The sequence below is a fragment of the Anopheles gambiae genome, chromosome 2 (genome assembly GCF_943734735.2).
Source record: "Anopheles gambiae chromosome 2, idAnoGambNW_F1_1, whole genome shotgun sequence".
In the NCBI taxonomy this organism is placed as follows: domain Eukaryota; kingdom Metazoa; phylum Arthropoda; class Insecta; order Diptera; family Culicidae; genus Anopheles; species Anopheles gambiae.
Genome location: NC_064601.1, coordinates 106,988,760 through 107,007,607, shown reverse-complemented (window position 1 = coordinate 107,007,607; position 18,848 = coordinate 106,988,760). Strand labels below are relative to the sequence as shown.

Here is an 18,848-nt window from a genome sequence, read left to right as displayed (position 1 = left end):
TGAAGCACAACGAATGATACAAAAAGGTACAAACTGATACAAAACAGATAAAATAAGTACATTCTTGAAAAAAATAAAGAAAATTGCACAAACATTGGAAATAATTGTAAAAAACAGCCTCAAAACATAAAACCAATCTCAACTAATAAATGAGCTCAAACAGACCAACGCTTCCACCCCAGAACCACCTGTATCAGGCTCATTCCAATTGTACCAATCATAATGCTAAACGGAAATCAAATGCCACACAGACACACAGACATCCATCATTGTTTGTCCACCGTTCGGATGCTAGTGGGTCGAAATCAGTCGCTCAAAACCCCTTTCGGACGAACACAACGTTTGCAACATTGATTTCCACTCAATTTTACTCCCATTTTTTACAATCGCTCACGTTCGGTTAGAAACGGAAGAACAACCAGCAAAAGAGAAGAATGCTAGTGTGTTAAGTGTGGAAAATAAATCCCTCCAGAGCCGGTGGAGAAACAGTACCGGCGACATTTTATGATTGTTTTTCTAGCGGCTTTAAACATTTCCCAAGCGCACCCCACGTGCTGTAAGCGTTTGCAACCAGCAATGCAACCAGTCCGATTTGCTCGATGATGCAGCCCAAAATTCGGCTGCGCAGTATTATTTCAGGCCCTACGCCCTTCCGCTGTTCCGCTGCGCTCAAATGCTGCGCCCACTGCTACGCCTAGCAACGGTCTTTCTGCGGTCGTTGGTGTTGCACACGGAGGACGGGTTTGTTCCGTCGAGCACGTGACATTTATGGCTTTCTTTACTTCTTCCAACCTCACCGGCTCACAGAAGCGGCTGCAGGAGTTCGTTTGCACTCTTCCTCTGCTTCGCGGGCCGGATTTTTCGTTGCCACTTCGGTATTGTTGGTAGTAAACTCTCTACTCCAGCCATAGTTTGGCTGGTTGAGGAAATGCGGAAAAAAGGAAAATATTTTATATTTGAGCTACACAAACATCAGCAGCGGCTCCGGGGTGCTTGCTCCGGTCGAGCTGCTCGGCAAAACCTCACGCCCCGGTGCCGTTGTGGATGGAGTAACAAATTAGTGTCACTATTTGTTTTCTTTATGTTTGCGTAATTGACGTTAATACAGTGGCGGTGGAAAATCCTTCTAAAGTGTAGGAACTCTGCATTGGTGGAAAGTCTTCGGTAAGCTGTTTGCTTTTTGTCACTATTACTGCCAATTGCTTCAGTAAGAATGAGAGTACCAGTTGAAGGAATGCTGGTGAATGTAAAATGTAAAGTAATGGCCATAGTTTTATAACACACTTTTGCAGTAAAAAGGTTGGGTTATTTCTTGTTAGTTAGAAATAAATGCATATAAAACAGATACAAAAAGATCTAAAATAGTTAATAAGCCCATACATTAATTTTAAACTGCAATCACACCTAAATGACCCAAGGAAACAAGATCTTCTCCGTGCACTAAACATTGAATCAGAGATCTCAAGTACGATTGTTAATTAAAGATACGTAAATAGTCTAACTATGCTTCTATCAACCAAAACTCGTCCTAAAACTGTACCCAAACACGCCTATTTATTTATTGACTCACTTGACTAACTGACAACGTATCACATCGAACCGAACTTAAAATATTTATCTGAGCAAACCCGTTCAGCGTTGGACACGTTTCTTCGTGGCCACATAAACTCAAACACACACCGTTGAAAAACAAAACTCTCGCCCAGCAATTACGCTCCCGAACGCACTCCTCGTGCCCTTTAGAATGTATCCTTCCCAACTCCGAGAATAAAGAGCCAACCCAAAGACTATTACTATTTGTTTTGATTTGTCCTCCGAAATGGGCGGAAAAATGGGGTTTCGTTCTATGACGATGACGATCGTTCGTGCGGCTTTTCCCATTTTTCCTCCACTCGTGTACTGGATGTGCACACACACACACACACTGAAAAATGCCATTCAAATTACAGTTTTCGAATTACTCGCCATCTCGTACGCGTTTTCTGGCCCTTGCTAACAAGTTGGCATAAGCGGGAAATCCGGGACCCACTAGAAGCCTATCCCACCAGGGCAACGAAACATTCTTGAACGGACGATTTCGGTGACAAATGAAGGTACGCTCGCTAACGTTCGCCTCTGGCCGATGGACGATCGTTAGGGAGTAGAGAAAAATGCCTTCCCATCAACCGAGAACTGCTGCTGCTGACGTCGTTCGCGAACCATACCGGGTGTCGTCATTCACTGCAATTCCCGGTACGTATGAATGTGCATTAGGTTGCGATAACTTGTACGAAGGATTTGGAAGGGTATTTCGTTAGGGAAATGGTGTAACAGTAAATGTACGAAGAAGAGGACGGGTTTTTTAAAGCAAACGGGATGATATGCCTTTTACAAAAGTATTTCACCATACTTTACAAGCAATCAAAGCAAAACCAACGAGGACTGACTTATTGAATCCTTTGTCTTGAACATTCAATGATCTTAATATTATTATAAATGGCAAAAGTTTTCATTTATATAAACTTCTTTTTTTGGAACATTACGAGAACATCTGAAATGTTGTAAATTTATGCTATAGTGTCGCTCTCTATAAATAATAAGCAAACAAACTGTGACCTGTCTTGGCGGTTGTTGTTGCCAGTTATTTCCACACTCAACTGTACACAATATTCCAAAATATTTTCAAACAAAACACATTCCATTCTCGCTCATCCTCACCGTCTCACACAAGTCACCCATCACGAGTCACTTTACCCACAGTCACCCAACATACAGCCAAAAATATGTTTTTCGCATGCTGCAAGCTATGTTGATACATTATCACTGAAGCGATTCCTAGCGACATACCGGAATTTAGCATCAGCTAAAAGATTAATAGCGCTAACTGCTGGGATGGCTGTGATGAACTGAAAAGGTTTTTTCCCCAAAAAAAAGAAATAAAAATATATCTCCCACATTTCCGTTCCCCGGTTTGGCGATACGGGTTTCGCGATATTTAACACCTAAAACTGGCGATTTTTGGTGCAAACCGACGCGGGCACGTGTCGCGTGACGTTTGCTCTGTGGTGTGTGTGGTCGCCTTGACACGTCGGTTTGATTCTCGTTGTCGTCGTCGCCCTGTTCCGGTGGTTTGAATGTTATTCCACTTACAAATGTAGCGTACCGTCTAGGGGTCACAGTACATTCGGCCACATAAAAGCATTGCATTTCTACTGTATGAGCTCATTCATACATTATGTTGTAAATATAGCACTTAGTGCTTAGTGTCTGTGCTTGGTGTATGCAGGCATGACAGGTTCGTATTTTGTAAATAAATAACTTTGATATCATCTTGGACCATTTCTCCTGAATTTAAAAAAAAACTTTGATAACTTCCCTTCGTTCGCAGTGGTTTGTTGTGTGATCAAGTTATTTGCTGTTAATAGTTATGTACTTTAATTTGTCAGTCAGATGTGTTGGTCTTAACAAGTTTAGATTTTATAATTCTTTGATGAAAGTGTTGGGTTAAGACAACTAAAAACTGCCGTTCGTTCAAAGCCCAATGAAGCATTAATATCATTCTTCTTCTTCTTCTTCTTCTTCTTCTTCTTCTTCTTCTTCTTCTTCTTCTTATTATTATTATTATTATTATTATTATTATTATTATTATTATTATTATTATTATTATTATTATTATTATTATTATTATTATTATTATTATTATTATTATTATTATTATTATTATTCTTATTCTTATTCTTCTTCTTATTATTCTTCTTCTTCTTCTTTTTCTTCTTCTTCTTCTTTTTCCTTTTCTTCTTCTTATATTCTTCTGCTTCTTTTTTTTCTTCTTCTTCTTCTTCTTCTTCTTCTTCTTCTTCTTCTTCTTCTTCTTCTTTGGCACAACAACCGTTATTGGTCAAGACCTGTCTATTCCACTACTGGACTTGGCTTTCAGTGACTTACTGATTACATATAGCAGGATAGCTTGAACCCATGACGGGCATGATTATAAGTCGTACGAGTTGACGACTGTACCATCAGACCGGCTATAAAGGACATTAGTGTAACTATGAACTATGCATACTTGCTCTACCCAAACTCAACAACGCAACGTTAAGCTACAAATTAATGCACCTATTTGACGAAATTTATTTATGAATGGCTTCGTTAATACCTTCATTAACACCTAAGTGAGATTGTTATCCCACCACACTCACCACCAACTATAACATTCTCATCATGCGCTAAAATCAAAACTGATTTAAAGCACTTCCAGTGATGAGCCGGTCCATTTGCATTTAATTAACCAACCGCCCCGTTCAGACAGCAACACGACCGCCCTGGATTGACACGTCATCAGCGGGGTCCATCCAAAAAGTATCAGCCCACACAGACTCATCGTTCAGCCATGTTTCAGCTTTACATGTTTACCTCCCCACAATTACACACAACGTAAACGAATGCAATCGATACATGCCCGTGCCACCAACACGGAAAGCGGCACATTCTAACGACGGTTCGATTAATGAAACCGATTTCCATTCCCAATAGCTTCATCATCAGCACAATACCAAAAGTAACAAAACCCAACCGGACACACCAAAACCACACCAAACCAAGAGGCACCAAACGGAAGCGGGCAGTTAAAATCGGTTAAACGGTTGTTTGTGTGTTTTTCAATTTGAACCATTTGGTTCCGAGTCGTTTTTTTTTGTCGATTTTTATTGACTTCGATTTGGGTGGTTTTGTTCCGATTGGGGATGATCGCTCCAACACATCATGGATGCAGTGCGCGTTACAATGGTTTACATTTTCCATCAGATTGTTCTGTCTCTTTTTCTTGCTCTTTCTGTCTCTCTCTGTGGGATTCTGAGAACGAATTAAATGTTCCCAATAGAACATGCAAACAAACGGATCGTCAGGAGTATCCCTTGGATGACCAGGCTGGGAGCACGGGAGAAAGGGGTTTTGAATATTATTTTCAAACTACTGACGAGCGCATCGTACGGCTTTTGTTGGCTGGATTTCCTCATCTATGCGAAACCGATCGATATTTACTGATCGTAGTAACCCGTCGACGATCTGACAGATCGTGCCGTAAACCTTTTCCCCAAACGAGGTAGGCTACTGTGTACCCACCCGCTCTCCTTCTCTCCTCCTCTCTCTATTTATTTGATCGATTGTTTATTTGTTTTGAAATTTACACCATTCTGAACAGTAGCGGGGAGATAATGCTGATGTCTGGTGGGGTTTTTTTTTAACTAAGACCGATAATACTAAGACCCCCCGGTGGGTGGCCCTAACTGAGCAAAACGAGATGACCCGTCGAGAAAACGGAGGCCCCGTCGAGCAGGAAAGATCGAACGGAACGGTCTGCAACAATTCAAACACACACCGGACGTGTGTGGTTATTTCGAATATTTTGCGCGATGCCGAAACACTCCCGCAGGGCACATTTTTATGGGGCCACAAACGATCGTAAAATGTGTACACACCACACACTTTGATCTTTCGGAACGTGCGTTATAATATTTGTGCCGCGTGGAAATGGTTTACATTTCCAGCTCCGAACGGGAAGCCGTATCGATCGTGCCGTTTGTGGCGGAATCGTTGTCCGTTGCCACATGATCTCTGGTAAGATCGTTAACTATGACGAAGAGGTGTAAAGATTGCTAACAAGGCGTGTGTATTGGACATCTAGGACAAAGGAATGAAAGGACGATCCTTTTGAGATTTTCTTATAATAATATTTATAATTAATGATAGATAATAGTAATGATTATAAAAATACAAAATCCCCTCAAGGTATGCAATCCACATTACAAAACAGCGTTTTGGGATATTGCAAAGAAGTTATTCATTTTTAATCACAAAACTTGAGATATGCTTCAAAAACTAAGAACTACGATGTTTATTTTCAACCAAAATACTCAAAGCCCGTCCATATTTTTTTTCACAGCGAATCTCATCTCATTCCTATCAGGAGACTTTTCACTTTTTATCGCAGTTTAAGCATGTCTCGTAAATATTTCAATTTCCAATAAATTTCGATTGAGTCCATTAAATCGCAGGGTCCGGGTGGGGTAGTTAGTACCGGGAGCATAATCTAAGCCCCCGAACGCCACAGAACACGAGCATTAAAAATGGACCCACCAAACACTCCCATAACCGTTTAGCAGCCATTAGCCTGCTTCATGGCTTCATCAAAGATCAATCATATTTATATGCCCGTACGCCATCATCATCGGGCCTCAAAGCTGTCATCGTTTGTCTCACGGCACGCCGCACCGAATCGATTGTACATGAGAAAAATCTCTTTCTTCCTTTCCATCTCTCTCCCTCTCACACTCTCCCTCTTCCTGGCTCTCGGTCAGAAACGGCAACTTAAACGGTTAATTGACATATTTTGACGTCAGCATCTTAAGAAGTCGTAAACAGGGCTTCAAGTGTACGCGCGTACACCCACCATCCCAGCAGGCCCAACCTTCGGGGCCTGTCCCTATTTTCGGTGTGCTCGCGTTACAGTGCATCCGCCGTCCATCGGGAACGAGGGAAAACCGATCATAAAAGATGCCCTTTGGTGCCAGCGAAATGGGAAGGGAAGGAATGAGCCGAGAGCCGACCAGGCCGTACCGTGCCGAGGGTAGAATGCGATTTCTGGGAAGTGATTTGTAAACAGATCACATTTTTCCCATACCGCTGCAGACGCTGGAGGGCAAATCCAGACACATTCTACTGGATTCTAGGCTTGCTTAGGAAGAAATGCCGACGGAATTTTCAGTAACGGCACCAAGCCGTCTAGTTTGATGTTTAGGGCGATAGAAACTGTAATTCAGGAACACCTAAAAGACGAATTTTGCAACCCAAAACTGATGTCTTAAGAGCTTCAGATCGATCCTAGCTGACACAATTGAACCAAATTAAAAGGTGATCTGGTGTTGTGTATCGACAAACACTTAAGATCATTTCCTCGAAATCGTACCGCTCTCTAATGCTCACTTGTCAACGCAACCATTACACCCGCCTATCGCCAACAACACCGATCGCCAACCGAAACGATCGCGCACAGTTTTGTTGCATTTTTACGACCTTCACATTTACACATCCGTTCGTAGCATCTTCGAACGCATCTTGATCGGATGAGATCTAGCAGCCACGGATTCGTCACCAGCGTGTTAGCAGGTTCCTTTTGCCTACCACAAATACCAGGCAATGTGGTCCATTTTCCAGCTACCCCGCCCGGGGAACTCGATCCTCCGAAAATGATTTCTTCGCCAGCGGTCGTAAAATCGGCCCTGTCGGCGTGGTGCATCCAGTTAAGGGAAATGATTTAACTACTTCCAGGGAAACTGTGTTCCGTGTTTTAAATACCACCCAACAACGAACTCAAAATTACTTAAACGGTGCCGTTTCTCCAGAGATTTCCCCGCTTTCCAGCTTTCCCCGAAAAGAAAAGGCCTTACACGCCCTTGAAACCGACGATCAAACGTGTACTTGGTCTGTTTTGAGCGCAAAAGGGGAATTTCTAGTACCGCACATATTGTGCCCTCCGGCCACCACAGCCCGACCGACCAGCCTTTTCCTTCCATCGAGATTGATGACGGATGGCCCGCGGCAGCCCCGACGGAGACAGTTTTATAGGTGAAAGTAATGTCAATTTTAGGGATTTTATTACCCTACCACCCCTGGTGCACCTTAAATGCAGTCTCAGCGTGCGCGATCTCTCTCTCTCTCTCTCTCTCTCTCTCTCTCTCCAACCAGTGTACCGTAATGCGTACCGGTAGTAAAATTGCTTACGGGTAATTTGAGTGTACCAGAGCATCCAATCATGCATCCAGCAGCGGCTGCAAAGCTATGTCCAATGTCATTGGCGAGAGTAATTGAACCGTGTGCCGTGCATTGTAGTAGTATGTTTTGGTTTCGAAGTAATCATGCCCATGGTGCAGTGTCCTTAAAACTGAGCGCGTGGTCGTAAAAGTTTGTTTTCCTTCCCCTTGTGTTGTGTAACATCCTTTTTAGCGCTGCCGGCAGGCACAGGAAGGAAGGGGAGGGCATGATTGTAAGCAAACAAATCATAAGTAATATTTATTTTTATTTTTATAGTTGTCGTAAGATCCTAAAACAGTTGTGAAGATACAAATGGTAGCGGAACTTGGGGCAAGTATGCCACCTTAAGCATTTCAAGTTATAACTCATTAAAACATGTTTTTCAAAAGCCGATTTAAATCTCATAACCATTTTACATCTATTTCCTCACTTATAAATGAGTTTCGCTTGAAAAAAGTGCAAACAAAACAGTTTTTGAAGTGTTTTAAAAAGGATCCAAAAAGACGTTATTTTTTGGGCTATGGGGCAAGAGTGCCACTCGTATGGGGCAAGACGGCCACCTGGTTAAAATAACCGTATTTCTTAGATAATTGGAAATTATAACGTTTGTACCACTAGTGAATGTATTCCTACATGTATTTAGTCACCAATGAACCCTTTTTGACCACCAACTGTACCACAATATGGTTAGTTACTGTTCTGTTTTTCTGGCTCACAATAGCGCACCATTCCGCAGCACGCTACAACAATGTTTACATTTTTGACAGCTCGCGCCTATGAAAGATGGTGGCACACTTGCCCCAAACAGAGATGGCACACTTGCCCCAAAAGTTGTAACTTTTTTGAAATTGAATTTTTCAGTGACAAAAAAAAAAGTTTTTTTCAACTAACCCCACAAAAAATTACACGTTTTTTCAGCTATACGGTGGTGTAAATATTTTCTGGGTTGATTGTTCGCATGATTTTTGAGAGCTTATTTGGTTGGATTAAAAAATTATAATATTCTGCTCTATTTTGAAACTCAGTATAAATAAGTTCAAAACAATGGGAAATATCGATTGGTCTATATGAAATTAGGCTCAGAATACTTAGTCATTGGAAAGCAACCAACTGTATACACAATTGATCATTAAACTAAAGTTTTTAAGGAAAAATGCTTGGTGGCACTCTTGCCCCGTATGGCACACTTGCCCCAAATTCCGCTACTGATAATGTGAGATTGCATCTTCCGCTCGACGTATGTGATGATACAGATGATACGTTAAGCCATTCTCTTATTGGGGGTTTAGTGCGTTTTGTGGCTTAGAGAAATATCTTGCCATGTTAATGTAAGAAGTAATCGGTTCGTTTTGGTTTGGAGACCTGCTAATGCAATATGATCCACGGTCACTCAGCGATGGGTTTTAGTTTAAAAGTTAAATTAAAGCATGACAATTTAAGCAATACATCTCTGGAGATAGTATGTATGGACAATGGACAAGTTTACATTATGGTCGTACTGAGAGCAAATCAAGTATTATTAAGCCTAATACAATAGGGATAACATCATCATAAGGTATAAGGTCCCTCTCATTCAATGTCCTTCCACACTTACGCTATTAAAAATTCATGAAGTTATTTCTCTGAATCTTTAATTACTAAATTTCAGCTAGTATGGAAAAACGTCCGTGTCTTAGAATTAGTTTACGTAAACGATCGGTATTGTTTTTTTTTATCTTAAGTTCGATCGTAACGTTATATGCTTTGAGATTAGTGTTCGAAACATTCATATATCTTAAAAAATTCATATATCTCGAAAGATTCACATACTTCTAGAGATTCATAAATCCCCAAGGATTCATAGAGCTTGAGCTTTTCATTATTCTTCTTCTTGGCGACAACAACTTACATGGTCAAGCCAGCCTATAAAGGCTTTCGAGACTTCTTGGCAAGTATCACGCAGCTGGTGAAGCTTTCATGAATCTTTGAAGAGTTTGAAGAGAATCGAGATTCGAATCACTCATCACTGAAGATTCCTATGAATGAATCTCAACGAAAGATTAATGAATCCCAACACTATTTGAGATGAAGTATTTCATCTAATGAGGGGAAGAATTACCAAAAATAAACAATCGACAATTATTTGAAAATTTAGGATTTGACTACGAAAGATCGTTCAACCAGCAATATTCAGAGTCAGAATCGTCCGGTGTTGGAATGCATTGGAGTGCGAGTCGACCGAAGTAGGAGTCAGTTGAATTCGGAGTTTGCTTGTGTTGGTGCCGTCGGGGGTCGGAGTCGGTCGGATTTAGGGTCGGAGTCGGTCGAAGTCCGAGTCAACCCGAGTCAACCGATGCAATGTAAGGACTTTGAAGCCAACATTGTTTCTACACCTCGGCGCTCTTTTGGATTAGTGAAGGATGAAGCCAAAACATCATATAAAATATCTCTGATTCCGACTCCGACGCTTGTCGACTTTGACACCAACAGTCTCCGAATTCGGCTGACTACGGTTCCGACCGACTCTAACTCCGTCAGACTCCGACTCCAGCCGACCCTGGGCGACTCCAACTCCGATCGACAAGCCGAGGCGTTGGGTGCGCGGCATAAAGCCAAACGCAAGTTTCAATCTAGATAACAGAATACAAATTACATAACATTACAAACAAGCCATTTAACATTCTTCTTCTATTTGGCGTTACGTCCTACGCGGACATGCCGGCCTATACAGGCTTTCGAGACTTAATTCATTACCACGTAGCCGGATAGTCAATCCTTGCTACGGGAAAAAAAATTAAAATTTAAAATTATGAACAACAATCTATTTAAAAATATTATCATTCTAACGTATCACCTTAGCCATCGTTTATGCGATCTCTTTTAAGCATTAATTGTTGCTATGTGTATTTTTTTTAACTACTAACTCAGTCATACGAATTATACGAATTATTTTTACTAGCCCACGAATTCAGATGAAGTGCAAAAATCTATTTTAAAAAGCAGTTTCGTATGCTGCCATCTTCTTCCAACACCACGGTGTCTAGACAGCATAGTCAAAATAAGGACAAAATACGTCTTATGTCTTCAACAGTCACTACTCTTTGCCACTGAAATTATTCGCGAAAGATGTGACGCTTCCTCAGAAAACAGTGATTATTTTTTCAACAAATCACACACAACACGCAGGAATGATAAATAAATAATGCGTTGGAATTTCGGTCAGCACTTAACACACCGACAGGACAGGCTGAAGCCGTTATAAAGCCGAAACGATCTTCACGTCAACGTTTGGTGCACGCTGCTATGGGGGCGATCCGTTGGGTCTTTTCGGATTGTTTTATAGAGCGCGTGGGATCACTTGGGATCGGACCTGTTGTGAGATTCTATTTTTTGATTGGCTTGTATGTTTTAGCTGGTTTACACAATCATATGACGTTCTGCGCTTTGTTCCGCAAAGACTTTCCGATTTTATTGCTTGATTTGTGTATTGCGCCGATAATACAAAATAGTAAATGGAAAACAAATACTTTTGTACTTTTTTATTGGCCAATATTTCTCTTTGTAGGCATCGTTTCCTGGTTTCACTTCAACTTTTTTTATGCAGAATGATACCACTTCTACCCTAATGTTGGAGGTTATCACTTATTATGTTTCATTTAAGCAGAAAAACTCGTTTTATAAGTAGAAATATCAAGCAGATTCTTATGGTTATGGCTCTCAGATACCCTGTAGTATTGATATGATTCATTCAACGGTATAACTCATTTATCATTTTTAATATCTTCATTCAACAATCCACTAGATTGTTGTGAAAAAAAAACAATGAAAATCACCTTCATAATACATACAAGATGAATTATTCGTTTCCGTAATCCAATGCACACCCGAATACAAGTGGTGCATGTTCTTCTAATCCGAAGTGGAATGCCATTTCTTCTTTTTCTGTTTCATGTGCAACATTGCCTTTATGGAATCAATATCTTCATATTTGTCGGACGTGGTCACTTCAATGTAGCGTACTTCCCGCGCCCGGAAGTGCACCACTTCCGTGGGTTTATTGTGAGGCAATTCGGCTAGTCGGTGCCAACATTCCCCATCGAGTGATACATCAACGCAGTAGACCACATTGTCTGCGCTTTTCATCTTATAGCATACCTCGATCTTGTTGATGACGTGCGCTTTTTTCAACACGACATCGGCACATCGTATCCTTCCATCGTACAGCTGTGACCATACGATTTTCTCCTTCACTACGTTCTCTCCTGGCACTGTCGGGGAGGAAAGGGAAAGCAATTAAAGCTATGTAAACAAACCTACAGCAAAACGACATTCTTACCTACGCCACGATTACGCAGCTTGTAGAGCGTTTCCTTCTCGGCCACAATGTTCAGCAATTGGTCCGACTGTAGCACCCCGGTCGGTCGCACCACCGTGACCAGCTCGTTGTGGGACATCAGCGGAAAGCGCACCTTGTCGTATATTTTCTTGTACTGATCCGCATCCGCATCTTCCTTCGCTCGGTACCACTTATGCACGGCGAGAAATATATCTACCTCCGGTGCATCAAACTTATCCCGATCGAGCAATCTGCACAGCGACTCGAATGTGAGATTCTGGAACGTCTCATGCCGCAGCACATCGAGCGCATTCCTGTCGACAAACTCGTCACACACCGCAAGCAGATCGGCGAGATCGAACAGCCGACCGGCGTCCAAAATAGCGCACACATTGCCCACGGACACGTGCAGCGACAGGTAGTTGATGATTGCCTTCTCCACGCTGGGAAATCCGTACTGGATGGCCAGCCCGAGCGTGTCCAGTATGTCCTCGTCCTTCATATCCTTCAGCGACATGCTGCCGGAGTAGATGTAGCGCAGCAAATATTGGAACGGTTGCAGCGGAACCTGCAGCGCAATCTCGGTCTGCTTCGTTTCCTCCAGCCCACCGTACAGCAGCGCTTGGAAGTATTCGCTCCGGGCCGCCAGTATCACACGGTGCGCCGGTATGCGCTCTTTTTCGACGACGAACGTAACGTCCGCCTTGTCTTCCTTCATGCACAGGCCCGCGATGTGTATCGCAAGCAGGGCTGTGTCTTCGATTTCTTCATGATTTACACTATCCACATGCTTTGCGGGCGAGGGCGTATCCTTCCTTTTTTCCTCATTAACACTCGCCATGGCGTTTCAGCTCTTTGCTTGAACAATTCACCGTACAGAAATGAGGAGCAAGTTTCGTCCGTCCTACGGGCAACGCATGCCGTGCAGCTATAAACAACGACCCGGTGTAATGGCGCCAAGCGTGACAATTCGCCAACTGTCAACACAACAAACGAACGGCAGCTGCTTTGGATTTGCAAGAAATCTGGTTCCGAAATGTTTTAACATTGATTCAAAATACGATTTATTACTTTAAAATATCAGATTACGAAACTAAATTCCAAATTCAAAGCTCAAATCGAGCTATTTACCGCCAAATGTTATGGAGTCATTTTTCTCCACAGCATGAACCAACCACTAGGCACCTTGCCGGCATGGCTGCCAGCCAGCTCTGCGCAAGGAAATCGCCGTTTGTTTACATTTGACGTTTCGTTTTCTTCTTCCCCTTCCTGTGTTGTTTTGAAACAGTCGCTGTCAAAGCAAAGAATTTCACGTCCTTCTGCAAGTCGTAAAATGGCCCACGGTAAAAAGTGAGCCGTTTTTCGGAGCGGTATTGGCGGATCTAAGCGTTTAGAAAGACAAAAGTAATCCTCCCCCGGGTGGAAGCGGAAAGGAAGCTACAAGTTTCTTGTCTCACGCACAGTGCAAACGGACTATGGCCAGTTGGATGGTGCAAGTGGATCCCGTGCGTTCGCATTTTCAGCCGTATTTCGTCCATATTATCAATCTGTCGCACTCATCCCTTTCCAAAGTTGTTCGCTACAGTGACCGTGAACTAGCACGATACCAGCGTGACACTTATCTCGACGCCACGATCCCGGCTTGAGCGGACACACTAGGATTGGTTGGCATCGCCGTCACTTTTAAGCATCGCTCAGGAGGAGCTACCCCCTAGAAGCACCGCCACCCGTTCGGCCTACGATGGATTCGACGTCGAGTGACGCCGGCAAGGAAGATGACGATGAGAGTTCTTCCTCCTCCACTACCAGCGGGTCGGAAGCGACCAGCCCGAAGCGCTCCGAGCTGGACGATTTCCGCGAACAGTGGCAAAAGGAGTTGAAGAAGGAGCAACACGTTGCGAGCGCTGCTACGGTTGCTCCGACTGGCGGTAATGTGGGGGATGGGAAGGATTCGATCGAGCAGCAGGCCCGCCTCCTGTTCCAGCAGGGCTCGGAACTGGAACGAAGCGGCAAGGTGTTCGAAGCCATGCGGCTGTACCGCCGGGCGACTCAACTCGTGCCCGATATCGAGTTCCGAGTGTATGACAAAAAGCACGCCAAAGCGACAACCGCTGCAGCCGAGGTGGACGGGCTGATGGAGCGCATGCTGGAGGCAAACATTGACGAGGACGAGGAAAATCTGGAGGGTGTCGATCTGGGGCTGCGGTTTCAAACGCTGATGGCTCGGTCGGGAAAGCTGTTCGAGCGGGCGAGTGGTGACCGCAAGCTGATCGTCACTTCGGCCCACTTTTCTGATCTGCCGATGGAGGTCATCCTGTACATTCTGCGCTGGGTGGTGTCGAACGATTTGGACCTGAAATCGCTCGAGCGGTTTGCGTCGGTCTGTCGCGGTTTCTATCTGCTTGCGCGAGATCCCGAAATATGGCGTCATGCCTGCATGAGGTACTATTTAATTCATCTTTTATGACATGTATTTTGTTTCTACTACAACAATTGCTCTTATTGCAGGATTTGGGGCGTTAATCTGGGTGTGCTGAAGGGAACACCGTTCAGCTCCTGGCGCGAGATGTACATCAACAGGCCGCGCATACTCTTCCACGGATGTTACATCAGCCGAACGAGCTACCTACGGTCCGGGGAGAACAGCTTCCAGGACCAGTTCTATCGCCCGATACAGCTGGTAGAATACTATCGCTACTTTCGCTTCTTCGCTGATGGGAAGGTGCTAATGATGACGACCGCCGATGAGCCGCAGCAGTGCGTCGTGCGGCTAAAGCAACGTGTCCCCACACAGAATGAAATACTGCGCGGACACTATCGGTAATGGCATGAAGGACAACCAGAAGGAAGCATTTTCCCTTTATTGATCATAATTTTGCATCATTTTTTTTTTTGTTGGTACAGACTGCATGACGACATCGTTATTGTGGTCATACAGCGCAACCGTCCATCGGCGGCCGGACAAATGCAACGCCCCGGTCGCAAGGCACGTGATATTGAGCCAGAATATGGACAGCAAACGTTCCTGATGGAGCTACAGATTGTGAGCACCGGCAAGCGGCCGTTCAGCCAGCTGCACTGGAAGCAGTACACGATGGTGCAGCAGCGCAACAATCAGGAGAAAACGACCCAGTTCGAGCTAACCACAACCAAGTATCCGCCGCTGTACTTTTCGCGCGTCAAGAGCTACCACCAGGAATCGGAAGGACCATTGAAGTAGTTTGCTCGTGCGGCGCGCAATACATGCTCTTTGCTTGCGGGAGCCTAAAGATCGAGCAGAATACGATACTTTACCCAGAGAGAGACACAGTAGGAGATGATTTATTTTTTGCATGGTTTTTTTCTCTCCTACCCGTAGGTAATGATAGTACGAAAAACAATCGTGTTAATTTTAACCCGTTTCGGTGAGTCGTGTGATGGGCTGAAATTGTAAGAAGAGAAGCAGTTCTTCGGTGTCGGAAAAGCCTAGCTTATATGAATGTGAAAAGGCTCGAGAAACCATCTTAAAGGTGAATAAATCAGTGTTATCGAAATGGTCCCCAGGCTGACGAACTGTCCCGAATTAACTAAGAATAAGCAAACTCGAGGTATGTATAGTTTTGTTCACTTTCGATAATTTATTACTAGCGAGAGCTATTGGATAGAGAAACTGATACAATTTAAAATATTGCCATGGAATATGCGCAATTGTGTGGTTGTCCGAATTCCCGATTACGCCTAGTGGATTAATTTGTTCATTTTTGGCTAGTTTTCTCCCCCCCCCCCGATAATGTGCTTTTAGTGGATAGCAGTGATAAAATAAAATGCGCCAATGGCCGCTATATCCACTCTTTCAAATACATGCAACCCCACTGTGGTTAAAATAAAATCTTCCCCAACGAGGTGTGAAACCCTGCGGGGACTTTCCATCCCGTGTGTCACGGACCAAATACTGACCTTCGATATAGTTAACACGTTAAAAAAGAAGAATCGTTCAATCGCCCAATCGATATCTCGCACCTCCCCCAAACTGCTTAGGCCGATGGGTTGTTCTTCATCAGCTGTATGTCCGCCGCCATCATGTCGGCGATCAGCTCCAGGAATGTTACCTTCGGCGACCAGCCCAGCTGTGCCTTCGCCTTAGACGCGTCGCCCAGCAGCAGGTCGACCTCGGTCGGGCGGAAAAACTTGGGATTGATGCGCACCCGCACCGTATTGGTGCCCTTCTCTACCCCCACCTCATCCACGCCCGTCCCTCGCCACTCGATCTCGCGCCCAATGTACCGGAACGCCTGCTCGACAAACTCCCGCACCGAGTGCGTTTCGCCCGTCGCGATCACGAAATCTTCCGGCCGCTCCTGCTGCATCATCAGCCACATCGCCTCGACGTAGTCCTTCGCGTGGCCCCAGTCGCGCTTCGAGTCGAGATTGCCCAGCTCCAGGTACTCCTGCTGGCCGAGCGAAATCTTGGCCACCGAGCGGGTGATTTTGCGCGTCACGAAGTTCTCCCCCCGGCGCGGCGACTCGTGATTGAACAGGATGCCATTGCAGGCGAACATGTCGTACGCTTCGCGATAGTTGATCACAATCCAGTACCCGTACATCTTGGCACACGCGTACGGTGAGCGGGGATAGAACGGGGTCTTTTCGTTCTGGGGCGTTTCCGCCACCTTGCCGTACAGCTCGGACGTCGATGCCTGGTAGAAGCGGACCGTCCGCTCCTGCCCCACCGTACGGATGGCATCGAGCAGCCGGAGCGTACCGACCGCATCCACCTCCGCCGTGTACTCGCTCAGATCGAACGAAATCTTCACGTGGCTCTGGGCAGCCAGATTGTATATTTCGGACGGGCGCACCTGGGCAATGATTTTCACCAGCGCGCTGCTGTCGGTCATGTCGCCGTAGTGCAGCTTCATCTTGCCCTCCCGGTGCGTGCGCGGATCCGCATACAGATGCTCGATGCGCGACGTGTTGAACGTGCTCGCGCGCCTTATTATGCCGTGCACCTCGTAGCCCTTGTCCAGCAGAAATTCCGCCAAATATGAACCATCCTGCCGGGTTTCGAGGGGGGTTTGTTTGGAAGAAAAAAGAGTAGTGACACCTATTGCAGGGGAGGAGAGGCAGCCACTTTAGCTACTCACTTGACCCGTAATGCCTGTTATCAGTGCCACTTTCCTATCGACCGGATTCGTCACTGCCGCTTCGCCCTCCATGCTTAGTGGACTAATTTAGTACGATAAAAGCACCCGACTGTGTTTGTATGTTATTAGCGCTTCTGCGGCAATAAAAATGCTTCTGCGGAATGGCGTGTGGGTATGGGTGCGAAATGGAATTTGCCAGCAATTTGCAAGCGGGGACCGGCTTTTCCGATGCCTTTTTCGTAGACCAGCTCGCTGTGACGTGTATTTACATTTGCTGCCGTTTGTTTTGATAGCACAGCACAGTGGATTTCCAGGTCACCATGCGGGTTGACAGGCTTAAGGCCCAGAGAACATTTGATAAGGTTTTTTTTTGCACCGGCTTGCATAATTCGATTTTTAGGACACGCAGTAAAATACAAAATTTAGCTTAGTTTGTGAACATTTGATAAATTTAGGGGAAAATAACAGAAATTGAAGCTAACTGAACAATCGCAACGTACCGGTGCAACTTATTTTTGATACTTATCAAAGGCAGGACCTTTTTGACCAAATATATTGTTGGTTGGTCGTTATTTCACACTGATGTTTCAATTACTTGTCTATAACCCTTTATTTATTTTTTATCTTCTACAAACCATCATTTGGCAAGCATTTTTTCGCAAAATTCCTTTTTTGTTGCAGCGTAAAAAGCTTGCTCACGCTTACATAACAAATCCAAGCACCCACAGCCGCCACTATAAACCGCCGCCAGCATCGTAGCAATCAGTGTGGCCAGATTATTTTGGCCGTTTTCGGTAGGCGCAACAATATTTTATCGGTAGTTTTCGGTAGGTTAAAACTCGAGACTTAACTCGAGTTAAAAGAAGTGAAAGCGAAAGAAGTGTTAAGCGTGATGGGGGGGGGGGGGGGTACTAATGCGCAAAATGAAAGTTCCATTTCAAAAGAATATGCATCCTTTACCTAGGATATGAATTAGATTTGGTTCAGCGGTTAGGCTCGTGGCAACGCTCATCGGATGCGATTTTATCGGACGGCCTGTCAAATTTTTATATGGGATTTAACAGATACCGTCGGACGACGAAATCGCACGTCCGACGTTATCTGTCAAATCCCATATAAATCTCGATGGTGGTACAGTCGACAACTCGAACGACTTATCAACATGCCCATCGTGGGTTCAAGCCCCGAATAGACCGACCCCCCATAGCTAGGACTGACTATCCTGCTATGGTAGCAATAAGTCACTGAAAGCCAAGCCCACTTCACTAGTGGGTACAGGCAGGCCTTGACCGGCAGCGACTGTTGTGCCAAAAAGAAGAAGAAGAAGAAGAAGGAGCAAGAGAACGCATTCTCCCTGTGGTAGCGCTCCATCCGCCATTCATTAATTATCAGCCCAAAACAACGAACCTCGGATCCGATCTTGGGCCAGACCCCCACTGTGTGTTTCTACCTTCCCCTCGCCTGAAAATTTCATTCTTTTTGTCTGTCGGGTAAGCTTTACAGGGTTTCACACTTTATCTCAAGACCGCGGGACCCCTTCCCGAATCTGTCTTAGCCAAAGCCAAGACTGCGGTATGATGCTTGAAATCGTTGATGATACCTGAAAACGTTGATGATACCTGAAT

The 18,848-nt window shown here is 44.6% G+C and overlaps 3 protein-coding genes across 4 annotated transcripts; 1 reads left to right on the top strand and 2 right to left on the bottom strand.

Moving 5' to 3' along the window:
- Nucleotides 1-11,291: 11,291 nt before the first annotated feature.
- Nucleotides 11,292-13,076, bottom strand: LOC3290238 (BTB/POZ domain-containing protein 9). Its single transcript, XM_565412.3, has 2 exons — nt 12,104-13,076; nt 11,292-12,035 (listed from the first exon to the last, which is right to left on the bottom strand). Exons 1-2 carry the CDS (start codon nt 12,942-12,944, stop codon nt 11,677-11,679), a joined length of 1,200 nt encoding a protein of 399 aa, XP_565412.3. The 5' UTR covers nt 12,945-13,076; the 3' UTR covers nt 11,292-11,676.
- Nucleotides 13,077-13,321: 245 nt separating this feature from the next.
- LOC1270280 (F-box only protein 9) lies at nt 13,322-15,636 on the top strand. 2 transcript variants are annotated; one of them, XM_061650557.1, is made up of 4 exons: nt 13,352-13,608; nt 13,676-14,545; nt 14,612-14,923; nt 15,008-15,636. In XM_061650557.1, the coding sequence occupies exons 2-4, from the start codon at nt 13,845-13,847 to the stop codon at nt 15,321-15,323; spliced, it is 1,329 nt and encodes a 442-aa protein (XP_061506541.1). In that variant the 5' UTR covers nt 13,352-13,608; nt 13,676-13,844; the 3' UTR covers nt 15,324-15,636. The 2 variants fall into 2 exon arrangements, with proteins under 2 accessions (XP_308962.4, XP_061506541.1); XM_308962.4 differs by having other exon boundaries at nt 13,322-14,545.
- A 59-nt stretch (nt 15,637-15,695) lies between these two features.
- Nucleotides 15,696-17,982, bottom strand: LOC1270281 (GDP-mannose 4,6 dehydratase). Its single transcript, XM_308963.4, has 2 exons — nt 17,224-17,982; nt 15,696-17,133 (listed from the first exon to the last, which is right to left on the bottom strand). The coding sequence occupies exons 1-2, from the start codon at nt 17,293-17,295 to the stop codon at nt 16,117-16,119; spliced, it is 1,089 nt and encodes a 362-aa protein (XP_308963.4). The 5' UTR covers nt 17,296-17,982; the 3' UTR covers nt 15,696-16,116.
- Between the last annotated feature and the right edge of the window lie 866 nt (nt 17,983-18,848).

Bases quoted from the DNA above. Each gene is read 5' to 3' on its own strand.
- LOC3290238 (XM_565412.3), bottom strand. From the start codon at position 12,944: ATGGCGAGTGTTAATGAGGAAAAAAGGAAGGATACGCCCTCGCCCGCA. The intron at 12,036-12,103 runs GTAAGAATGTCG...CCTCCCCGACAG, and splicing joins GCTGCGTAATCGTGGCGTAG to TGCCAGGAGAGAACGTAGTG.
- LOC1270280 (XM_308962.4), top strand. From the start codon at position 13,845: ATGGATTCGACGTCGAGTGACGCCGGCAAGGAAGATGACGATGAGAGT. The intron at 14,546-14,611 runs GTACTATTTAAT...CTCTTATTGCAG, and splicing joins TGGCGTCATGCCTGCATGAG to GATTTGGGGCGTTAATCTGG. The intron at 14,924-15,007 runs GTAATGGCATGA...TTGTTGGTACAG, and splicing joins ATACTGCGCGGACACTATCG to ACTGCATGACGACATCGTTA.
- LOC1270281 (XM_308963.4), bottom strand. From the start codon at position 17,295: ATGGAGGGCGAAGCGGCAGTGACGAATCCGGTCGATAGGAAAGTGGCA. The intron at 17,134-17,223 runs GTGAGTAGCTAA...GAAACCCGGCAG, and splicing joins TAACAGGCATTACGGGTCAA to GATGGTTCATATTTGGCGGA.